General features: G+C 35.8%; 3 protein-coding genes across 6 annotated transcripts in view; all 3 read left to right on the forward strand.

Annotated features, from left to right (window-relative positions):
* Nucleotides 1-2,553: 2,553 nt before the first annotated feature.
* Nucleotides 2,554-10,434, forward strand: LOC131792111 (uncharacterized). Of its 3 annotated transcripts, XM_059109484.2 has the most exons (14): nucleotides 2,559-3,050; nucleotides 3,964-4,231; nucleotides 4,983-5,065; nucleotides 5,393-5,462; nucleotides 5,891-5,973; nucleotides 6,302-6,371; nucleotides 6,547-6,629; nucleotides 6,981-7,050; nucleotides 7,371-7,454; nucleotides 7,573-7,687; nucleotides 8,141-8,272; nucleotides 8,536-8,622; nucleotides 9,165-9,226; nucleotides 9,542-10,434. In XM_059109484.2, exons 1-14 carry the CDS (start codon nucleotides 3,048-3,050, stop codon nucleotides 9,574-9,576), a joined length of 1,245 nt encoding a protein of 414 aa, XP_058965467.2. In that variant the 5' UTR covers nucleotides 2,559-3,047; the 3' UTR covers nucleotides 9,577-10,434. The 3 variants fall into 3 exon arrangements, with proteins under 3 accessions (XP_058965468.2, XP_066025468.1, XP_058965467.2); XM_059109485.2 differs by lacking the exons at nucleotides 4,983-5,065; nucleotides 5,393-5,462 and having other exon boundaries at nucleotides 2,554-3,050; XM_066169371.1 differs by lacking the exons at nucleotides 5,891-5,973; nucleotides 6,302-6,371 and having other exon boundaries at nucleotides 2,557-3,050.
* Nucleotides 10,435-10,685: 251 nt separating this feature from the next.
* The window catches only part of LOC131792066 (ribosome quality control complex subunit NEMF), a 31,349-nt gene continuing 20,729 nt past the window's right edge, over nucleotides 10,686-21,305 (forward strand). Inside the window, exons 1-12 of one of the 2 annotated variants that reach the window (XM_059109429.2) lie at nucleotides 10,686-10,846; nucleotides 10,975-11,043; nucleotides 12,182-12,284; nucleotides 12,680-12,805; nucleotides 12,932-13,077; nucleotides 13,234-13,301; nucleotides 14,234-14,323; nucleotides 14,427-14,500; nucleotides 14,753-14,829; nucleotides 15,433-15,508; nucleotides 16,485-16,625; nucleotides 17,842-17,889. In XM_059109429.2, the coding sequence (XP_058965412.2) occupies nucleotides 10,788-10,846; nucleotides 10,975-11,043; nucleotides 12,182-12,284; nucleotides 12,680-12,805; nucleotides 12,932-13,077; nucleotides 13,234-13,301; nucleotides 14,234-14,323; nucleotides 14,427-14,500; nucleotides 14,753-14,829; nucleotides 15,433-15,508; nucleotides 16,485-16,625; nucleotides 17,842-17,889 (1,077 nt within the window). In that variant the 5' untranslated portion in view covers nucleotides 10,686-10,787. The remainder of the gene's footprint in view (nucleotides 10,847-10,974; nucleotides 11,044-12,181; nucleotides 12,285-12,679; nucleotides 12,806-12,931; nucleotides 13,078-13,233; nucleotides 13,302-14,233; nucleotides 14,324-14,426; nucleotides 14,501-14,752; nucleotides 14,830-15,432; nucleotides 15,509-16,484; nucleotides 16,626-17,841; nucleotides 17,890-21,305) is intronic. The other variant, XM_059109430.2, reaches the window with a different exon arrangement.
* Nucleotides 18,517-20,093, forward strand: LOC131792067 (adenosine receptor A3-like). Its single transcript, XM_059109431.2, has one exon. It carries the CDS (start codon nucleotides 18,789-18,791, stop codon nucleotides 19,671-19,673), a length of 885 nt encoding a protein of 294 aa, XP_058965414.1. The 5' UTR covers nucleotides 18,517-18,788; the 3' UTR covers nucleotides 19,674-20,093.

Here is a 21,305-nt window from a genome sequence, read left to right on the forward strand (position 1 = left end):
TATCATTCGTTGTTCTGCTCCGTAGTTCGTTCCCTTAATATTTTTTCTTTGTAAATGGTGGCTTAGTTACTGTTTTTTTTTTGTTGTCGTTTTTTCATTGACGTAAGTCAGAGCTGTTGAAAAACAACTAATCACAGCAGAGCATCATGCTTTATAAGATCACGCATGACCAGTCGACCTCATCGCCTGAAGAAGACTGGCAGTATCAAGTCAAAACGTCGCGATCTACATCACACGTGACTACATCGTGAGACAAACGAAAAACTTAGCTTTTATTATCGACGATTTGTTGTGATAATAAAGCTTCAATCCAGTTTAGTCACTTTTTGTCTTTTCATTGCCTGTCCGTCAAACTGTGTCATGCATTTGTGGCCAAAAATTACTCAATGGTCACTGCTTGTGGTCAAAGGTTTAAAATCATCTCTTTTGTATCATTCACAGGTCCGAAGAGCGAAGCTTACTGTTGGCGAGGAATGTTGGTTAATTCATAGCTAGTGGTTTCATGCTACGTACGAAGCAGAACCTAGCACTCATATGCTTTTCTCATTTTCATAATGTTCGCAAGCAAACTAAGCATCAACGGCAAAACAGCTTGTTTGAAGACTTGGTTTTCTTGCGGGAGGACGCGCTCTTTTCATCATTTCCTGGAAAGCTTCCGATCTTTCTTATTCTCCTATCCAGAACCTTTCATTTGGGAAGAAGTCTGCGATAAATTCTCGCGGTCAATGGTCCGCGCATCGTGGTTGCCAAAGCAACCGACAGCCCTAGACTAGTTTACCTGCGGAACAACGCACCCCTTTATGTTTCCTGACAAGCTGCCAATCTTTCTCAGTCTCGTTTCTTGGATTTTCCCGTTGCTTTTGCAATCGCTTTGAGTAAATGAGAGTCTGAGGCAGTCTACGGGCGAACGTTTAATCAATATCCTCCTATCCAGCAATCTGCGCACTTGGGCAGTTTCCCGCGCTTTCCTAAACCAGTGCAAAGGCGCCTGAAAACGAGGCAGAAGTTACCTACACTTGCTAATCTGTTGATTAGTTAATTATTTCGTCTGTTACGTCATCACAACGCGCGAAAATTACAACCCGTTGTTATAACTTTGCGTTGGTTGGAGTTAGGCTCGTCGTGAGTCACTAGAACGAAAACTGAAGAAAGTGATGGAAGGAATCAAAGAGATGACTTCTCCCAACGTGAGTACCGTTCATTGTTAATTTTTTTGTACTTGGGGTGGTTAAAATGAGCTTCTTACCATGTTTCGTCGGACAAATTCGGAATTTGTCGTATGCCAGGCCTTTGGGCTCCTGAATGCATAAAGTTGAGTTGTCTTTAAATGAAAAGAAAAAGAAGAATTCATATGTGTTGGAAGAGGAAGCGAAGAGACAAAGTGTAGGAAATGAAGGACCAGATGTAAACGCAAGGAAATTTGACGCCAAGAATAATTAACTGAATAAGGAGAAAGGGTCAGCTAAAAGTAATGTTAGAGTAGAAATAATATATAATAATATATAATAAATAAAATCAACATTTTGCACGGTGTTTGTAATGTTACTTTTGCGATCACTTAGCTTCTCAGTGAACAAACCCTATGCATCACGGAAATGTTTTCACCACTGTTTTTCGATTGGACTCATATCCCCAAAACTCAAGTGAAAAGTGAGACCGTCTGAAATGAACACGAAGCATGGAAAAAAAAAACGGAGCTGGGGACCGAAAAAACTCCAAAGGGTGGGTACCAAAGCAAGCGCAAGGAAATCCTATTCTTATTTGTTGAAAATTACGGCCAACTAATAAACATAAAAGTCTGCTAAATGAAGATGCACAGGTCTTAGATAACCAAAATACGTCTTTTATGCGAATAAAGCAACAACACAATCATGGCAACAACAAAAAACACCAGTCTTAGAGGTCGACGGAATAGCACCACTCTGGGTGGACTTGTTGGTAGTCCAAAATGGCGCTTGCTAAGAACAAATCTGATTAGGTTTCGATCTTTCAGCATTTTTTGTGGTTAAGAACAATGAGAATTCGGAAAGATTTTGTCGCGGCAAGTGGATCTTTTCACGCGTGAAATGAGAATAAAAATGGCGCGCTTCATCATTTCATGAGCAGAGTTGTCAAAAATCTGAGACTGTAGCAAGTGGAAAGGATACCAGGTAAGTGCAGACAAGGGATATGCACAAAACGAAATATTTTCAAGACAACATGGTACTATGGAAAACATTGCAAGATGCAATTTCTGAAGAAGAAGGTTTTTTCCTATTCGCGCAATTGTACGGTATTTTTGCGAAGCTTACAGGTTGGAGAATTAAAGACTTATTTACTAGCGGGGTTTCGTTTATACTGAATTGCTAATCTCATTCGTCATTCTTTTTGTTTGAAATAACTTTTTCAATTTTTGGGGATGTGTCGAAGACGTAAAAAAGCTGTACCACGCTTCCTTATAAACTCACGGTTTATTGGCTTTATTCAACAATTTTGCTACTACGCTTCGGTTGACTGCCACTCACAACTCTCGGCTTATTAGAATGAAACACACTCAACTTCTCATCGTAAGCACGTGGAGCAGTACCATATATGGGACGATAAAACACGTGCGGTGTACAGCTTTGCTTAGTTATGTATAAATAAGCCAAATCCCTTATAAATGTCAATTAAATTGAGAAAAATTAACGTATCATACAGTTTCCAACAGATGATCACCACCCTTTGCTTAATGCTTGATAGGAAGCTTCTTAAAATAAGTGTCAGGGCACGGCGTGGACCCTGGTTACGAGTCAAATCACTGTCTTTACAGGGGAGGGGCAGGGAATAAATTTAAGGCTAAAACATGGCGAACTTTTCCAACGAGTTACAATCGATCGTCTGGCAGACGTTATGGAAGGAGGGTATTGGAGAGTATTGGACAGAGTATCTCTGTCCAAAAACGTGAAGGAGAACTCTAAGTGGTTGATAGAGAAGAAAGCAATCTTCAGATGCTCGTTCATTTTCTTTCAACGTCTACTTTAGTATGGCGGCCGTTTCTTTGTCGAATTGCTTGACACTAAATTTATATGGTGAGGGTCTCATTGTCGTAGAAATGCAATAATCTACCTTTTTTAAGAAAGAGCACATTTGGATTATTTTACATATTACAATGGCTCCCTTAAATGCTTATTTTCAACATTTCCCAATCGGGCGAAATTGTTCACATAATCTGGATGCTAGAACAGTGGAGGAAAAATGATGATGATGATGATGATAATGATAATGATGACTTTGATCACATGTCAAATGACGTCTAGCAGAGGAGGAATACCACCCCCACTTTCCCCGCTAATAAAGGGGCACCTAAAATATCCCTAGCCATGTAGTATATTAGAAGTATTACTTGAAATCAATCAAAACAACCCAAACTAATGATACCTACAACTAACCTTGTCTAAAGTGCACTACAGTCTCCTTATTTTCAAACCGTGTTTATCAAATCTCTTTGAGTCTACTATGCGTGAACCTATAAGGATTTACCAGCTTTTGGTTTACCAGTCTGTATATTGTGACAGAACTCTAAAGAATTAAGATTTAGTGTGTATGTCATACACAAACTACTGGAACCTCTAAAGGAATCAAGACCAGAGTTATAGTTTCTAGTTTACTTTTCTTAAGTGACTTTTCTCCTTTTTAATATGTGAAAAAAAAAACATTTTATTTGTTTCATTTTAAACTTGATGCATTAGCTGCCTTGAAGTTAGGAGCCTAATAAGTACCAGGTTCTTGAGTTTAAATATAGAATTATGTTTGCAGTGACTGGCTTCAAATAGGGTTTCAAGGAAGTGTAGTGCATGCTGTGCTTCAGGAGCAATTTGTATCAAAAGACCCAATCATTACACTTAAATGCCTTTTTTAATTCATCATTTTAATGTTATAATAACAAAAGGGAAGTTTATTTAAACTTTTCTATCAACAATGATAATGATTTATTACTTTCAGAATGCTACTCCCAGTTCTAGGGAGTCAAAAATCAACCAACAGAAGCTTGATCTCTACGTAGAGAGCATAATAGAAGCCGCTGCATCAAGCTTGCAGGATGTTGTTCTGAGGGTATCAAGCAGCACCAAAAAGTCAGACAAAGATTTTGATAATGGTTCTCAATCATCTTTAAATGTGTGTGGAATCTTGACATCATCGTATAGTGAAGTGACTCCAAGTGAGAGTCTAACTGCAGTCTGTGAGCCTGAGGAAGGAACTCTAACAGCAGGTACTGCTGTTTCATGAGTATGCTCTATTGCAATAAGTTCAGCCATGGCTGCCGTTAGCCTTTTGTAACCCAGGTGGACTATTATCGCAATCTGTACTTACTTAGGATAGTTAACTTTTTGGAGTCTTTGAGCCTGAAGGAGGAACTCCAATTCCAGCTCAGAAATATAAGGCCCCAATTCCTAGGACCTCATATTTCTGAGCTGGAATTGATGCCCCCAGTCAAGAAGGTAATTACTGCTGTTTAACGAGCATGTTTTATTGCAAGTAGTTCAGCCAAGGGCTGTGGATAGCCTTTCGTATATTCCAGTTGGAATATTCTCTCAATCTGTACTTTTTTAGGATAGTTAACTTTTGTAAAATTTGCCAGTGTTTTAACCCTTTAACTTAAATATCTGAATGTTAATTCTTCCCACTAGCTGCTACACATTTCCTTGTAAATTAGTTATGAGTATTTGGTTAGATCAAGGTAAAAAGTTCTACCAGATAAGTTTGAGAATTCTCACTACCTGTTTGCTGCATAATGTGTGAATATTACAGGGAGAAGTAACATGTTAAATAGGGTTAAGCTGAAGAAAGAGTTATTTGCAATTATTATGCATTTGTAGACTCAGTATAAACCTTGCCGTGAGTGAACATTAGTTGATGTTCTATCATGGGGAGTAATCAAGGAATTTTCTGTGAATGTTTACTTATCTACCAAACATAATAATAAAGATTCAAATTGTCTTGACCATTTAACCTCTTCATAGTGCCTGTTCAGGAGAGCTCTGATCCCCCTGTTGATCAACCTCCCCAGTCCCCATCATCACCTCAGCCCAGAGGAAAGCATATTGTAAGTAAAAAGGTCAATGGAACTTGCATTTGGTATAAAAGAACCTTTGATTTATTTAATGTTCTTATATTCATTCATTAATTGATTTTATTTTCACCTTAATTTGCCAAACGATGATGTAAGAGTGTCCTTCAGCAAGTGGTGGTCATTGATTTTCCTTAGGATAACCTAAATTATCAATGACTGCAACAACAGTCATCAAGGCTAATAAGAATGAATAATGTAGACAGTTAACCTGTTTAACAATCAATTAAGACAGTGGTTAAGAAGTTCAATCAACATGGACTGATAATTGATTTATGATTGAATGATTTTGTTCTTGATTAGAAATCTCACCGGTTCAAATGGCCACGAAAGTCTTCAGCAGTAAGGGCAACAACAGAGGACATTGAGAAAGGTAAATTGTAATGTAACTATCTTTGTGGTGAAAAAATGATTTAAAAAGTGTTTTAACCCTTTAACTTAAATATCTGAATGTTAATTCTCCCCACTAGCTGCTACACATTTCCTTGTAAATTAGTTATGTGTATTTAGTTAGATCAAGGTAAAAAGTTCTACCAGATAAGTTTGAGAATTCTCACTACCTGTTTGCTGCATAATGTGTGAATATTACAGGGAGAAGTAACATGTTAAATAGGGTTAAGCTGAAGAAAGAGTTATTTGCAATTATTATGCATTTGTAGACTCAGTATAAACCTCGCCGTGAGTGAACATTAGTTGATGTTCTATCATGGGGAGTAATCAAGGAATTTTCTGTGAATGTTTACTTATCTACCAAACATAAAAATAAAGATTCAAATTGTCAACCATTTAACCTCTTCATAGTGCCTGTTCAGGAGAGCTCTGATCCCCCTGTTGATCAACCTCCCCAGTCCCCATCATCACCTCAGCCCAGAGCAAAGCATATTGTAAGTAAAAAGGTCAATGGAACTTGCATTTGGTATAAAAGAACCTTTGATTTATTTAATGTTCTTATATTCATTCATTTATTGATTTTATTTTCACCTTCATTTGCCAAAGGATGATGTAAGAGTGTCCTTCGGCAAGTGGTGGTCATTGATTTTCCTTAGGATAACCTAAATTATCAATGGGTGCAACAACAGTCACCCGAGGCTAATGAGAATGAATAATGTAGACATTTAACTTGTTTAACAATCAATTAAGACTGTGGTTAAGAAGTTCAATTAACGTGGGCTGGTCATTGATTTATGATTGAATGAATTTGTTCTTGATTAGAAATCCCACCAGTTTAAATGGCCACAAAAGTCTTCAGCAGTAATGGCAACAACAGAGGACATTGAAAAAGGTAAATTGTAATGTAACTATCTTTGTGGTGCAAAAATGATTTAAAAGTGTTTTAACCCTTTAACTTAAATATCTGAATGTTAATTCTCTCCACTAGCTGCTACACATTTCCTTGTAAATTAGTTATGAGTATAAAACTAAACATTCAAATTGTCAACCATTTGACCTCATCACAGAGCCTGTTCAGGAGAGCTCTGACCCCCCTGTTTATCAACCTCCCCAGTCCCCATCATCACCGGAGCCTTCTAAGAAGAATAATGTAAGTAGAAAGTTCAGTGGAACTTGCATTTGGTATAAAAGAACCTTTGATTTATTGAATGTTCATATATTCATTCATTTAATTAATTTTATTTTCACCTTCGTTTGCCAAAGGATGACATAAGTCAGTGTCCTTTGGCAAGTGGTGGTCATTGATTTTCCTGAGGATAACCTAAATTATCAGTAGGCGCATTAACAGTCACCCAAGACTAATGAGAAGGAAAATGTATAATACAGAATAAATAATGTAGACAGTTAACCTGTTTAACGATCAATTAAGACAGTGGTTAAGAAGTTCAAACAACATGAGCTGATCATTGATTAATGATTGAATGATTTTATTCTTGAATAGAAATCCCGCAGGTTCAAATGGCGACGAAAGTCTTCAGCAGTAAGGGCAACAACAGAGGACATTGGGAAAGGTAACTTGTAATGTATCTTTATTTGTGGTGAAAAAGCTAAGGCAATAACATTCCATCATGCTCAGGGTTTTACTGACAGTAAGCTCCCATATCTGATGAGTATTTTCCTATGAATGATAGATAAAATACCTAAAGTTAAAAGGTTTTTTCTTATGTTAACCATTCTGTATTGCATGAGATTTCAACTGCAAGGTCTGTGAAAAGAGTTGGGTTGAGATAATTAATGTATGATTAATTTAAGGATTTCTTCTGATTAATTAACTACAGTTGAATTAAAAAGGAAATGTCACTATTAAATAAAAATTTTTCAAACCATGCAGACTCACAGGTTGGAGTACATCGCATTACTTTTGAAGAATCGCATCCTTCATGTGAAGAGTATTTGGGTTTTTTCACAAAAAGCGGTGAGTGATTGAAATCACATTAGGCTGGAGTTTTTGGTTCATGTAGTTTAAGAAAATAAGTCTTCATAGTGGTATGATAATCTTTTCTGAAAGGAGTTTTAAATATTTCTTTATTCAGATCATTGTGATCAATCAGGCAACGATGTTTTCCTTTTGAACACTGGGAAAGTACCAGTAGTATCAAAACTGTTCCAAAGGTCAGAATCAAAGAGGCTTGCTGACAATCTCTGCTCGTAAGTGAGAGTATTTCTTTAATTCTATGTTAATGACTAAACTATGTTCATTTCTATGTTATCCAAAAGAAAACTTTTTAAGGTGATAATTAGATACACACTGTGCTCAGGATATTTGGGATCCAGTTGAAAGTGCAGTGTAGGTACTCACATGATGGTTATATACAATTCAATCATTCCCTATCGTGCAAAATGCAGTGGAATTGAAGTAAATTTTTTGTTTCTTGCAATACAAGATTTTACATCTTGTATTACCAAACTGGGTTTAAATCATCGTTGTTTGATCCCTGAATTCAGAAATGTAGAAGAGTACATCAAGAAAAATCTTGTCACTGACAAATTCACAGTTGTTATCCATGGAGAGGATGATCCATGGAGAGGATGATGGTGCAAAGCTTTGTTCACTATAACAATAATGTGGGTTAATCATCTTTGTTTGATCTTTGAATTCAGAAATGTAGAAGAATTTGTCCGCAAAAATCTGGTGACAGACAAATTCACAGTCATTATTCATGGAGAGGACGATGGCGCGAAATTGTGCTCCCTTTATTTGGCAAAGAAATTTTACAGACTATTAAAGACCAGGTAAGAGAAGTTTGTACTGATGGAGACATATACCTACTTCAAATATTAGCAACCAAATCAACAAAGTCAGAGGTCAGATGATAAATTTGGTGAATTATACTGGTACTGGTAAAAAGCATCTTATGATGCTGATAACTTTGCACATCAGTGGATGTTTTACAATTATTTTGCTTATAGAGTACAAGATATTGTTTTATCTGACAGATTTTAGTAATGATATAAATTAAACTGTAATGTTTCTTTTATTGCTTTTTTTTCTGCAGGTTCTTTGAAGGATTGAACTTTTGCATCATTTTAAAGGCAAAACTCTCCCTAAAAGCAGTCTTCAAGCTTGCCAAACCATTCATCCCGTGTGTATAAGAAACAAATAGTTTATTTTATACCCGAAAAATATGATAGTGCTTGATTTTTTATATTCTTGTCAAATTAAAAGCCATTGACATTAAAAAATGCAATCAGAAAAAAGGCAGAGACTGTTAGAAAGAGATTATCTGGTTTCCTTAACTGAGTTGATAATGTAAATTGGCCACTGTAAAGAATTTCTAACGCTGTTTCCTTGTAGTCCTTCATAAGAGCAAAAGAAGGAGTCTATTAGAACTGAAAGATAAAGCATGACTGTGAACTGCCTATAGAAGGGTTAAATGAGATTGAACACGTTGTAATAAATTCATGTTATAAAAGTGAATGGCTGACAGGCTCAAATTTCCATAGAGTGTATGCTAAGATTTTATGAATGTGAAAAATATTTTTGGTATTAGACAGTGGAAGTTTGTGTTTTCAAGTAACAGCAAGATTAAAAGAAAATTTTCGTGAAAACATCTGCTAAAGATGGGAAGTTATAAAGTTTTACCATAATGAATGTCATTTGCTGACAGTGTTCATCTTTTTTTAGGAACAATGTGAAGCAAAAGATTTCTATGGTAAATGATGTTGGTGAACTTGTTGTGTTTCATGGTAAGAACTTCACTGAAAGGTGTATGAAATATTTGCTAGAAAAGAATATAAATGCATTTTTTTAGCATTTTCAAATAATGGAATGATGTAAGGATGAAGGTTAAACTTGATGTTGTGATGTACTGGATTGTATTAAATTCTGTGACATTTCATTAGTAGGTACAAATTATGACAGGTGTAATTGAAAGTCAAAGTGAAGAAGAAGTGAAAACAATTTTAGATTCAAAACTCCTTGGAAAGCTTATTGTTATATTAGCATTTAATGTGTTAAGTCATGAGTGTTTGTCAGTTGATTTCCTTTTTGTTTTGTTCTAGGTATACCAGAGACACTTCTCCAATATACATGCTAGTTACTACAGATACCATGTTAGGGTTGGGGGGGAACGTTTCATATTGTCTTTTATTTGTTTATATTTTGTAAACAGAGATTCAAGTTCTGTCAGATTTTTCAATACTTCAGTATACCATGTCAGGGATGGGGGGGGGAATGTTTCTTATGGTCTTTTCATTTCATGTATCAAGATTATTCTAAAATATTCTGCATACCAATGTTGCATGCCGCCCATGGCAGATTAGTTGTCAAGCTGTTGCACAGTGATAACAAGATCATGTCAGTTTTACACAGTTTCTTCCAGCCTTGTCTCTGTTGTGATCAGTAGGAAGCACTGAAAGCAAGAGCACTGAAGATACATTAATAGGGAATTTTTTAGGATATACAAATTGTAGAAACGTTTTTTAGGGTTTTGAAATTTAATAGTATCTTCAAGAGAATAAGTCATGACTAAGGTTTATTCTTTTTAACATGAAGAAGTGCATAATGTAACTTCCATCAAGATCAATTGTGTCTCCTAGTGTTACATCACAAAGTGGCTGCAAAGTACATTGCATGCTTATTTCTTGCAGAGACCCTTGAGAATCTCTTTAAGAAGAGTAGCATAACAACAGCTCTCTCTTTCTGTAGTATTGATAATTTTATTTAGTACCAAATGTGACAGCAACCAATGACTGTGCATCATGCAGACTGTTAAATAGCTAATCATCAGAAAATGGGCATGATTTTTTTATATATGAAAAAAAGAAGTGATTATTGTAGAATATGCATTCAGCTAGAGTTTTCATAAGAACTTTCACAAGAAGTTGGACATATACTTTGTAAACGTAGCATAATCATGAAGGGTCCAATTAAAATGCAAGATAATTACTTCAAATTTCGCCAGACTTCTTTCAAAGATGTATATTCCCTGACCTTGAGGAAATTTTTATATCCCTGACTTTTCCCACAACTTGCAGCGACCATGGATAATGCTCCTGGTATAAAACACTTGGTGGAATTAGTTCCTAATGACCCCAAGTATTCCCCCGCGCTATCCCCTGTATGTAGCACGCAAGTTCACGTGAAACACCTTCTGAAGTCGCCGTCGAATAAGACCAGCGGTGTTTTCAATAAGCGCTTGGGAAATCCAAAATGGCGGACGAAGTAGAAGAAAATTTGCAAAATAAGACGTTTCGGTGTCATTAACCCCCGATATTCGTCGTGTTTTATTTACTTTGTGTCTACAAGATGAAGACAAGATTTACCACCGTTGATATTTGCGCGGTGATCACAGAGCTAAGAGGAAGGTGAGATTATTAGCGACGAAAATATTTCGTTGTCGAGTGCTTCCTCTTCTGTTGCGAGTTTTCAGTTGATGGCATTTTAAATTATCATCGCACTTGCCTTACTTAAAATTAATCTCTTTTTATGACAGCCTCCTTGGCATGAGGGTGGCCAATGTATATGACATCGATAACAAGACCTATCTGATCAGACTTGGAAAGTAAGATTATCTATTTTTTGTCCGTCAGTGCTGCCTTAGATCCTTTAAGTTAAGTTTAATTGGACGCCATTGTAACGTGAACTCGAGCTTCCTGAAAAAAAAAATTTTTCACGCGAGGCTGTAGTAACTACTCTGCCTAGTTGGCGGTTTTTTTTGGATAGCCTAAGCAAGCTCGGTCATGATAAAACGCAGACTGCAGACCGTGCAGACCCCTAGAAAGAAGCGTCATTAGATGACCTGTTCGTCTCGTCCTAGGAGATCGTTTCATTCTTTATATCAACCGAAAAACAAACAAATAGCTTTTGGCAACATAATTTCTTTTTAGGATCCCTGAAAATGATTTTGAAATGATGCTTTTGGATGATGTTTAATCAGTACTCCAGAGTGGAGGGGAACAGGGGGGCAGGAACCCAGGAGAACTGGGGGCAGAAGAGGGCAGGAAGCAGGAGCAGAAATAAAAAAGGCACTCGTTTGTTGTTTTTTACTGCTTATCATCCTTTACTGTGGATGTAGCGTGAATGGCTTGTGCGTTTGTTAGTGAGAGAAGGGTATAAGACCTAATTCTATCCCAGGCTTTCTTCACAAACAACATAATTTTGCTGCCCTGATTGGTGCTCTCAGTGTGCGCTTAATTCAGTTTGGCCAGAAACTTAAATCTTTGAAAATGATTGGCTGATCTTAGGCTCATACTAGAAAAACTGCTAATATGTGGAATGGGCCCAAATTTGCTCTTTACTTTTCTACCCACCTTCTTAATATGTAAACAGTTCAAATTCCTGAATTGTTTTATTGGACACCATGGTAGAGCTAAGCGTATCTGGGAGGTTTTATAGTCATGGAAAAGCTCTTAAAGAAGACCAAAGAAGGAAGATAATACAGGGCATCATCAAGAAAAGGGGAGAGTTCTCCACAGGTTTCTTTGTAGGAAGTTTTTCAGTGAAAAAAATTTGGAAGGACACATTTGAAAAATGATTTGAAAAGGTAATGCTTGTAGACATTCATGTAGCAGGGATATTGAGTAAAATAAAGATGTGACCATGGGTGAGGCCATGGTATGTAAATTTGGCTTTTTTCACAAATTAATGGTTATTTTAGCTATCAGTTTGCTGATTTTTGGTATTATTGACAATGTTTTAAGGACTGATGTTAAAGTCATGTTACTGGTAGAATCTGGTAACAGAATAAATACAACAGAATTTGAGTGGCCCAAGAATATGATGCCATCTGGATTTTCAATGAAGGTAAGCCTATGTTACACAGATGTGTGACTTTGCAACTTTTATTACCATCTTTGAGATGAGTTTTATATTTCATTCGGATTTTCATGTGATGTAATATATTGATTTTAATGTAATTTTTTTTCCTTAGAGGTACTATAGGGAGACCTGGGATTCTGGTCATTGATCCTGCTAGAATATTGTTTTACCTCCATTTACCAATTTGCTGAACTGTTGTAACACAGTTGTTGTTCATGTTTGTTTTTAATTCATGTTTGTATCCAATATGTTTACTTGGCCTGGTGATCTTGCACATACCCAGAGGCACCAATGGCCTAAAATATCTATGTATGTGTAAAAGAAATTCATTCAAGGATTTTAACCTTATATTTATCAATTATAACTGGTTTTTTTCCCAGTGTCGTAAACATATTCGTTCCCGGAGGCTTGTGAACATCAGTCAATTGGGAATTGATCGGATTGTTGATTTACAGTTTGGCTCAGATGAGGCAGCTTATCATCTGATTGTGGAACTTTATGATCGGGTAAACCATATCTTGTTTCATTGATGTCTGTTTTTTCCTTTTTGTTTTTTTTTTCTGATGTAGAATGATTCGAATTTTTTAATGCAAAATAAATTTTACAATGCATTTGATTTGTGTTCATTTCAGGGAAATATTTTTCTCACTGATTACGAATACACAATCCTGAGTCTTCTAAGAACAAGAACAGATGCTGATGATGTCAAATTTGCTGTGCGTGAAAAATACCCAGTAAATTCTGCCCGACAGAGGGAGCCATTAATGAACCAAGAGAGGTGTGCAACATACTATTTGTGTGTGGTTGGTGATGATCTTTTCTTATTTGGAAGAAACTTTTTATTGCTTCTTTCTTTTTCTTTTTTTATACTCAATGATGTTTTTAAAAAAGAACATCTGTTGCACTACAATTTATTGTTGTTTAAATTTTTCAGGGTATGTGAAATTTTATCAGAAAGCAAGGAAGGAGTAGAAGTAAAGAAGGTTTTAAATCCACATTTTGGTACGATTGTGTCATCAGTTAATTAGGAAAATTTGATTATAAATGCATACTCTTGCATTAAACCACTGTTGAGACTCTGGTAACTCTTGGAGAAATAGAAAGCAGCTTTGTAAGAGGAGTGTTAATTTATAGGAACTCAAATAACAAATAAAATAAATTTTCCCTCTCAAGATCTGAACACCACTTCCATGTGTGCTGTCTGCCAAACATATCTTTAACTGATTGTTGATCTGAAAACTTGTTGTAAGACAAAACATCATCTCTTAGTTGATGATATTTCTTTCCTCTCATTACTTCTTTCTTGAAGATACAACCATAGTACAGGGAGATATTTCTCACTGGTCACTCTTGGGTGTGAAAGGAACCAGATTATGAATGTGCCGTGATACATCTGTGATTTTGCTCTTTTTTCATTGATTTTAAGTCAAATTGGGATTAAAAGGGTTAACTTTGTGGCAAGAATAAGAAACAACATTAAACTCAATGGGTTCTCACAACTGGGGCTATAATTTCTTTCCCAATTAATCCTGGTGGATGGTATTTACCCCCTAAATTTTCAAGATCTGATTGTTAACTCTCCCTTCTAGCTGCTTGGCATTTCCTTTTGAATTAGCTATGAGAATTTGGTCTTAGATCAAGATAACAACCTCTACCTGATAAGTTTGAGTATTCTCAAAACCTATTTGTTTGATAATGTATTAATATTTTAGGGAGAAGTTACATGTGATCACCTCTGTTAGGGTGTCAGCACTGAAATTTAACTTCAAGAACTTACATGTACACACCGGACTGTAAACCTTACAAATTATTGAAGATGATAAGACACTTTCTTGAAAAGTTTGTCATTTGAATTAGCTTAAAGATGGCTGAAGCCAGATACAGGGCTCTGTTTTACATGTGTTTCATCAACAGCATTTTTCTTATTCCAACAGTGTATGGTGCTGCTCTGATAGAACATTGCCTTATGGAAGTAGGGTTCCCTGAAAATGTCAAGATTGGAAAAGGATTTAATGTAGCAGAAGGTTGGTTAATTAATTAGTACTAATAGTTAAATCATTTGCTAAAATTCAAATAAATGTTTCTAAATTTATTTAACAATCATTGCCATCTCTTTCTGTTTGTTAGATCTTCCTGAAGTTATGGAGGCATTAAGGAAAGCTGAAAGTTTTTTGGAAATGACACTCACAGAGAAATGCAATGTAAGTATGCTTTCCTTAAATAATTTTTTCTGGGGCTAGTAAATATTTGAAGCTTCAAAAGAGAGGGGTTTGTGAAAGATTGGAGGAAGGGGCCTTGGAGAAAACACCAAATTTGAATGTGTCATTTTGCTTTTAAAATTTAACTCAGCTTTTCTGGATACTGTAAACAGCCAGCATTTCTTTGGTTGAAAAACAAACAGATTCCTTGTTGGATAGTATTATTCTGACAAAGTTGTTTCCTTGGTGTCCTAGGGAATTATTGTTCAAAAAAAGGAACAGAAACCTTTAAACAATAAGAGCAATGGCACAGATCAGGATGAACTGCTAACGTAAGTTGGTTAAGAATTGAATTTAGTTGGTACTGCTAGTTAACATGTTTTCACTTTATTCTTTACTCTGCCCTATCCAAGAGGAAGATTTGATTTCAAAGGAGAGGTTTAAAAATGTATTGAAGTGAGCATCAGACTCTGCAAAAGTAGGTGACTGTAAAAAATTCATCAAGGGCAAAAAGGTAATTATTTTGACCAAGGTTACCAGTGATATGTTATCAAGTAGCCGATGGGACTCTAGTGGTTGCCCGCCGGTTTGTTTTGAAACCACTGTGGAATTCATAGATTGATTCAAGACACTCGTCCTCTTTCAACAACATTTATTGTATTTCAAACTGATTTCAGGTTGGGATTAATTCATTGTAGTGCAATTTGTGTTTTCCTCTGTCTAAGGACTATGATAATGTACTGTATCTGGAGCAAAAGGAAAAAACAATCAAACTAGGTTGACGCAGTTTTACCTGATGTTCAACTCTAATGCTTGTGATATAAAGCATATAAATTTATAGTTTTATTCAAAACAAATCACTGAAGCTAACATTTAAATGAGGGAAATAAATGTGTACATTCTCTGACATGCTTGTCATTTTTCTACCTTTGAAGATATCAAGAATTTTACCCATTCTTACTGAATCAACACAAGAAAAGTCCATATCTGGAGTTTCCATCATTTGACAAGGTAATCAGCAACAATGTTGCTTTAACCCATTAACACTTGTATAAAACACATCATACCACTTTTACTGCCTCATTTTTTTCTTTTTAAACATGCTGATTTGAAGTCTTTCAAATGCACACCCATTTACTATTTCTTAGCATACCTCCAAGTGAAATTGAAGAGTGTCTTAACCCTTTCACTTCCACAAGTGACCAAAATAGAATTTCTCCTTACAATATCAATACAATATCAACCATGCAGGTGATGAGAATAGAGAAGAATATCAATTATGGGATTATTGGTTGATCCAATACCAAATTCTCTGAACTAACATCATAAGAATTGTCTTGCAGATAGTAAGGAGAATTACCAATTAGATCTTGGGAGTGAAAGAGTTAAGAGCATATTGAGATGTGTTTGTGTGGATAACTCAACCATTTAATTTAACTTTGCTAAAAAAAAATTAGTACATCTAGAAACTTACCAGCGAGTCAAAAGCATGCTTACTCATGGGCTATAAACGTGTTTTTGTTGATAACTCAACCGTTTTGTTTAACTTGATTAGTTAGTATATCTAGAAGCTCCCAGACAGTAAAAAATGAGCTTACTCTTGGGTGTAAATGCGTGTGTGGTTTAACACATTATTTTATAACGTGCATAGTGATTCATTATTATTTTTAGGCATTTTTTCTTCCTTTTATTATTAATCTGTATCAGACAAAGAGCTTTTTGCGTATAGATACTATCACGATAAACAATAATGATAATGATATTAATTGTAAAAATAATGATACTATAAATAATTCTACCACGACTACTATTAACAATACTTATTATTATTAGTTATCATCATATTTATTTTAAATGTTGAACAAGTTTATATTAATAGCATCTCTTGAGAAACCATTTCAGTGATGAGTTATTTTTATTGCATTTTTACATAACCATCTAATTATGAAATTATAACCCAAAAATAATTATAATCTTGAATCTTTAGGCAGTGGATGAGTTCTTCTCAAAAATTGAAAGCCAGAAAATTGACATGAAGGCTCTGTCTCAGGAAAAGACGGCACTGAAGAAGTTAGAAAATATCCGAAAAGATCACCAAAGAAGAATTGACTCGCTGCAAAAGTCTCAGGTAAAGCGGTGTATTTACTTTAAAAGCAATTTACGATTGAGCTTTGACACCCACAACAAGCAGTTACGATGGCCAATCAGAATAATGGAAAATATCATTGTGAACCAATGAGAACTCAAGGTAAAATCGACTGATCAGAACTACTTGAAAAGGCGGGAAAATCCGAGTGGACAAGTCACGATGGGATTTAATTTGGCATCTGATTGGTTGACAGGATGGTTCAAGATTCCTAGAGTAATCACAAAACAGATGAAAGCAAAACCAATGCAATCGAGCATTATTTTCGACAAGCAATTGAAACTTGCTTAATGATTACTGCATTATTAGCTTAAAAAGGAAAGTTAATATTTCCGTCTCTCTACGTCACACAAAAATTTTCAATTTTAATGTGGAAGTTGAGATTTTTTTTTTTTCAAAATTCTTAAATACAGTACGCACTTTGGTCGATCAAATCTGGTCTATTGTTTACGGTGCCGGGTGATTTCTAGTTGTTTTAAAGTTGATAATCTTATTTCCACGAAAAGTTAGAGTTGTAGAAAAGATAATTGCCTCCGCTTTTAAGTTTTTATGAGTTCCTTCCCCTCCGCTCCTCTCCTTAATGAGCCCTCCAGTTTAGAAGCCCTGGAGATTTCTAAGCCCTCCCCCAGGGGGTTTTTACATCCATTGCGGTACTTAACATAACTTTGTGCTTCAAATGCATTTAGAATCTAGATTTGTTGAAAGCTGAACTTGTGAAGTTAAGCTAATCGCCCTTCTTACTAGCCTTAAAAGAAGTTGATACTTCCTCATCGACTTAACGTCAAACAAAATATGCAAATCTATCGTGAAAATTACGATTTTTTTAATATCACTAAATGCAGCGTGCGTTTTTTGTCGATCAAAACTGATTCATCGTTTACTGTTCTGAGAGATGTATAGTTATTTTATAGGCGAGAATCTTATTGCCATGAAGTTTTCTTGTGATATCCAAAAGCCTTCGATAGCATTCGTTCTAGATAGTTCCAGGTGTTTTACAACCAAAGAGAATACTGTAATCGGTATTTATCAAAACGTAGATCCGAAAAGACAATCACGCTCACTTTGAATTTTTGAGCCCTCTCTCTTTTTGATGAGCCCCCTGCTTGGAAGCTTTGAAAATGAATAAGCCTCCAACCCCGCAGGGCTTTTAGCCGCTATTTTGGTACTTAATGCAACATTGTTCTTCAAACACATTTAGGATGTAGACATGTTGAGAGCAGAGCTTGTGGAGTTAAACCTACCATTGGTAAGTTGGAAGTCTTTCAATGGCCTTTGTCAAATTGTTTTGCCTTTCAATGGCCTTTATCAAATTGTTTTGCCTTTCAATGGCCTTTATCAAATTGTTTTAAAGGATATCCTTCAACATTTTTCCCCACCAGGGTGAGTAATTTTCTCGTTTTTATCGCAATCAGACGACTGATTGAATGGGCAACTCGAGGAGCCCTTCAATAACATTTACTCTGTAGTCTTACAACCAATAAAATTGAAGCAGTTAACATTTTTTTTACAAACCTACGTTGCATTTTATGAACGGTATGTAATGACCACCTTTAAGTATTTTTTAATGTTCACATACATTTTGAAATTACTAAAGAGATGCAGCGTCGATGTTATAATGTTTATAAGGAAGATCTTCTTAGATCTTCTCTGTTATCGTGGAGATAAGATGCCAAATTCCAATCATTTTCTCCGCCCTCTCTAATTTATCTCTACAATTCTGTTCAATCCACTTTTGAGATAGACAGCTCAAAGAGAGAGAGCTATTAAAAGCTCACCTGAAAACTTAATGGAAAAAGTTGTTCTGTTTTAACAAATTTGTCTTGCATCCAAATAATAAATAGTATTTTTTAGCTGGATATAACGATGACAAATAAATACGATGGATAATTTTTTCGACAAAAAGGGCCGAAAACAAGAATTGCGTGCAATTTAAATCCGGCCTCCCGCTGAACACCCAGCAGGTGGCTTTAATTTACACGTAAGCTCATCAGCTCTTAACAGGAAGTGGCCACAATAACGCTTTTAAACAAAGGCTCTGCGTCGTAGACATCAGACTCGTACATTCTATGCGGAGACAGGCGCTAAACCAAAACGCTCTACACAACAGCAAGGCTACCACTCTTCTCCTAGACTTTAGCTTGAAAAATGGAACAAGGCTCAGATCCCATGTATCCAGCGTACATGAGTAATTCGGTTATGAATGGCTGTTTATCCTATACGGCCATAGTGCTTAACATTTTAACAATCAATGCACTCAGGAAAACTTCATCTTTGCCAAAGACTCTGAAAACATTACTGTTAAGTCTTGCTGTGTCTGATCTTGGAGTTGGATTAATGGTACAGCCTCTCTATACTGCGTTACTGGTTGAAGGTTTGCAACAAAAGCGAACAAATTGGATACTGGCCTTGTGCACATTTTCTGCTGGTTTATTTGCAATCTCGTCGTTTCTTGGTGTGACGGCTCTGAGTGTAGACAGATTTTTAGCTGTTCATCTTCATCTCAGATATCAGGAACTAGTAACCCACAAGCGTGTTGTGTTCGGGGTAATAATATTGTGGCTGTTTGGTGCATTGATTGCTTTGTTATCTTTCTGGAATACAATAGTGTTGTTAATCCTTCTGACGTGTATTTCCAGTCTGTGTGTCATCTTTTGCACAACTGTGTATTGTAAGATTTATTTCACTGTACGGCGCCTTGCAAGCCGACTGCAGCATCGTCCACAGAGGGGACAAGAAGTACCCCAAGGCAATAAAATAGCGGTGAATGCTGACAAGCTCAGAAAATTTGCTCTCAGTACATTTTACGTGTTTCTGGTCTTTTTAATCTGTTATTTGCCACATAACTGCATGTTGGTGGCGCGTATCCTGATCCCTCAACAAAATACTTCGATGCGCACATTTGATTTATTTTCTGTAACACTGGTGTACCTTAATTCGACCTTAAATCCTGTCGTCTACTCATGGAAGATAAGACATATTCGTCTCGCTATTATGAACTCACTGCGAAAACTTGTTTTTTATCACAACTGAATTTATAGTGAACCTGTAAGGTTTTTGTTTAGAAACGCACGATCTGCACCCAATATTGAAAAAACAAAAAAGAAAAAAAAAAACTGAAGGACAAAGTACTTCCAAATTAACATAGATTTGATAATGTGAGGGTGGAAAACTAGAAAAGACTATCTGAAAGTGAACAAAAAACAAGTTTGATAAAATAATATTTTGAAGATGAAAGATGTAGATAGCATCTGTCGTTAGGTAACCTTATAGAATCAGAACGATGTACGTTTTCGTTAAAAAGTAATGTATTACATTTGTAACTTGTTTTCCGAGAAAGATTAAAAAAAAAGCCATACGTGATGTAAAAAATAAAATAATGGAGTAACAAGAGCTTTTCTTCGTAATGTTTTTAAGGAAAAAAAGTAATCGCTTGTAGAAAAATAATTAAAACCAGCAATAATCGGAGACGTAATAAAAGAACACCTTGTAGATTGAAAAATGATTTCTTTCGGTGTTGGATACCATCAATGACCACAACATTATGGACCTAATGAAATATATTACATGTCGTGTAAAACCTTTTGATTCGTAGTACAATTGCATTCCTTTGTGGCAACGTTACTTATATGAAACTGGTTGGTATGCGAAAAAAAAAAAAACTTTGCGTGGCTCTCTCGATTCGAGATTTAAATCTGATTTAAATTGGTCCTGAAATTGAGCTTCGCGTCCCCGTTTTTCCTATGAATTTTCGATGACAACGAAAACAAAATCTCAGGCAGAGTGGAATACTGTCAAATTTCTCGTCTAGCCGAACAACCCTCAGACAAGACACATTTCGTCTCTGTTATTTGATTGGTTGGTGGAATTAATGGAAGAATTAATATGATCGGTGTTACATGCTCAACTTAACATACAAATACGCTGTATACCTCTTGTGTCGGCAAAGGGCCTTTCTTATCATTAAGAAAAAAAAGTATGAAGAAAATACACTAAAAAACATTTAAAAAGAGTCATTAAAGAGTTGTTCCATTTTAATCAGTTTTGACTTTTGAGGCATAAGCAGAACGTTAAAGGCATGCTTCATTGAATCCCTGGCCTTTGTGTTGCCGCCGATATGAACGTAAATTTTACTTTATGCCCAAAAGATAGGGTATCAAATTTCATGAGGCGTCTCTAATGAAGTTGTTGGTGAAATCTATGTCGGCGTTTTGTTAATGGCAACAATGCTTATAACTGAAAAAAAAATGCAGACGATTCCCTGTGATTTTCCAATTACATTTTCATATGGGAAAGGGAAATTGGGAGAGACGGAAGCAGTTCTGACATTTTCTTTTGCAAGAAATAAATTATCCTTTAGGGAGTGGAAAGATCGCCGATCTGTACGATTTCTTGTGGCATGGCTCTGATTTAGGGCCCAGAACTTATATCTAAACAAACAGGACTGTCAAGGAAGTAAAGAAAATTGTTCGATAATGTAAGATCTAAACAAAGGAGATGTTTCGTTTTGTGCAGTTTATACAAGGCCTTATGGAACGGGCCCTTCTAAAACTTGACCGTTTCCTAATTTTAAAGCAATAACGCGAGCACAAGGGCGATTTGTTAATTTTACGCGTTTTGAAGTACTCAGCCTTCACCCAACAAGTGATAATCAATTATCGGTAG

Source organism: Pocillopora verrucosa, chromosome 7 (assembly GCF_036669915.1).
Source record: "Pocillopora verrucosa isolate sample1 chromosome 7, ASM3666991v2, whole genome shotgun sequence".
In the NCBI taxonomy this organism is placed as follows: Eukaryota; Metazoa; Cnidaria; class Anthozoa; order Scleractinia; family Pocilloporidae; genus Pocillopora; species Pocillopora verrucosa.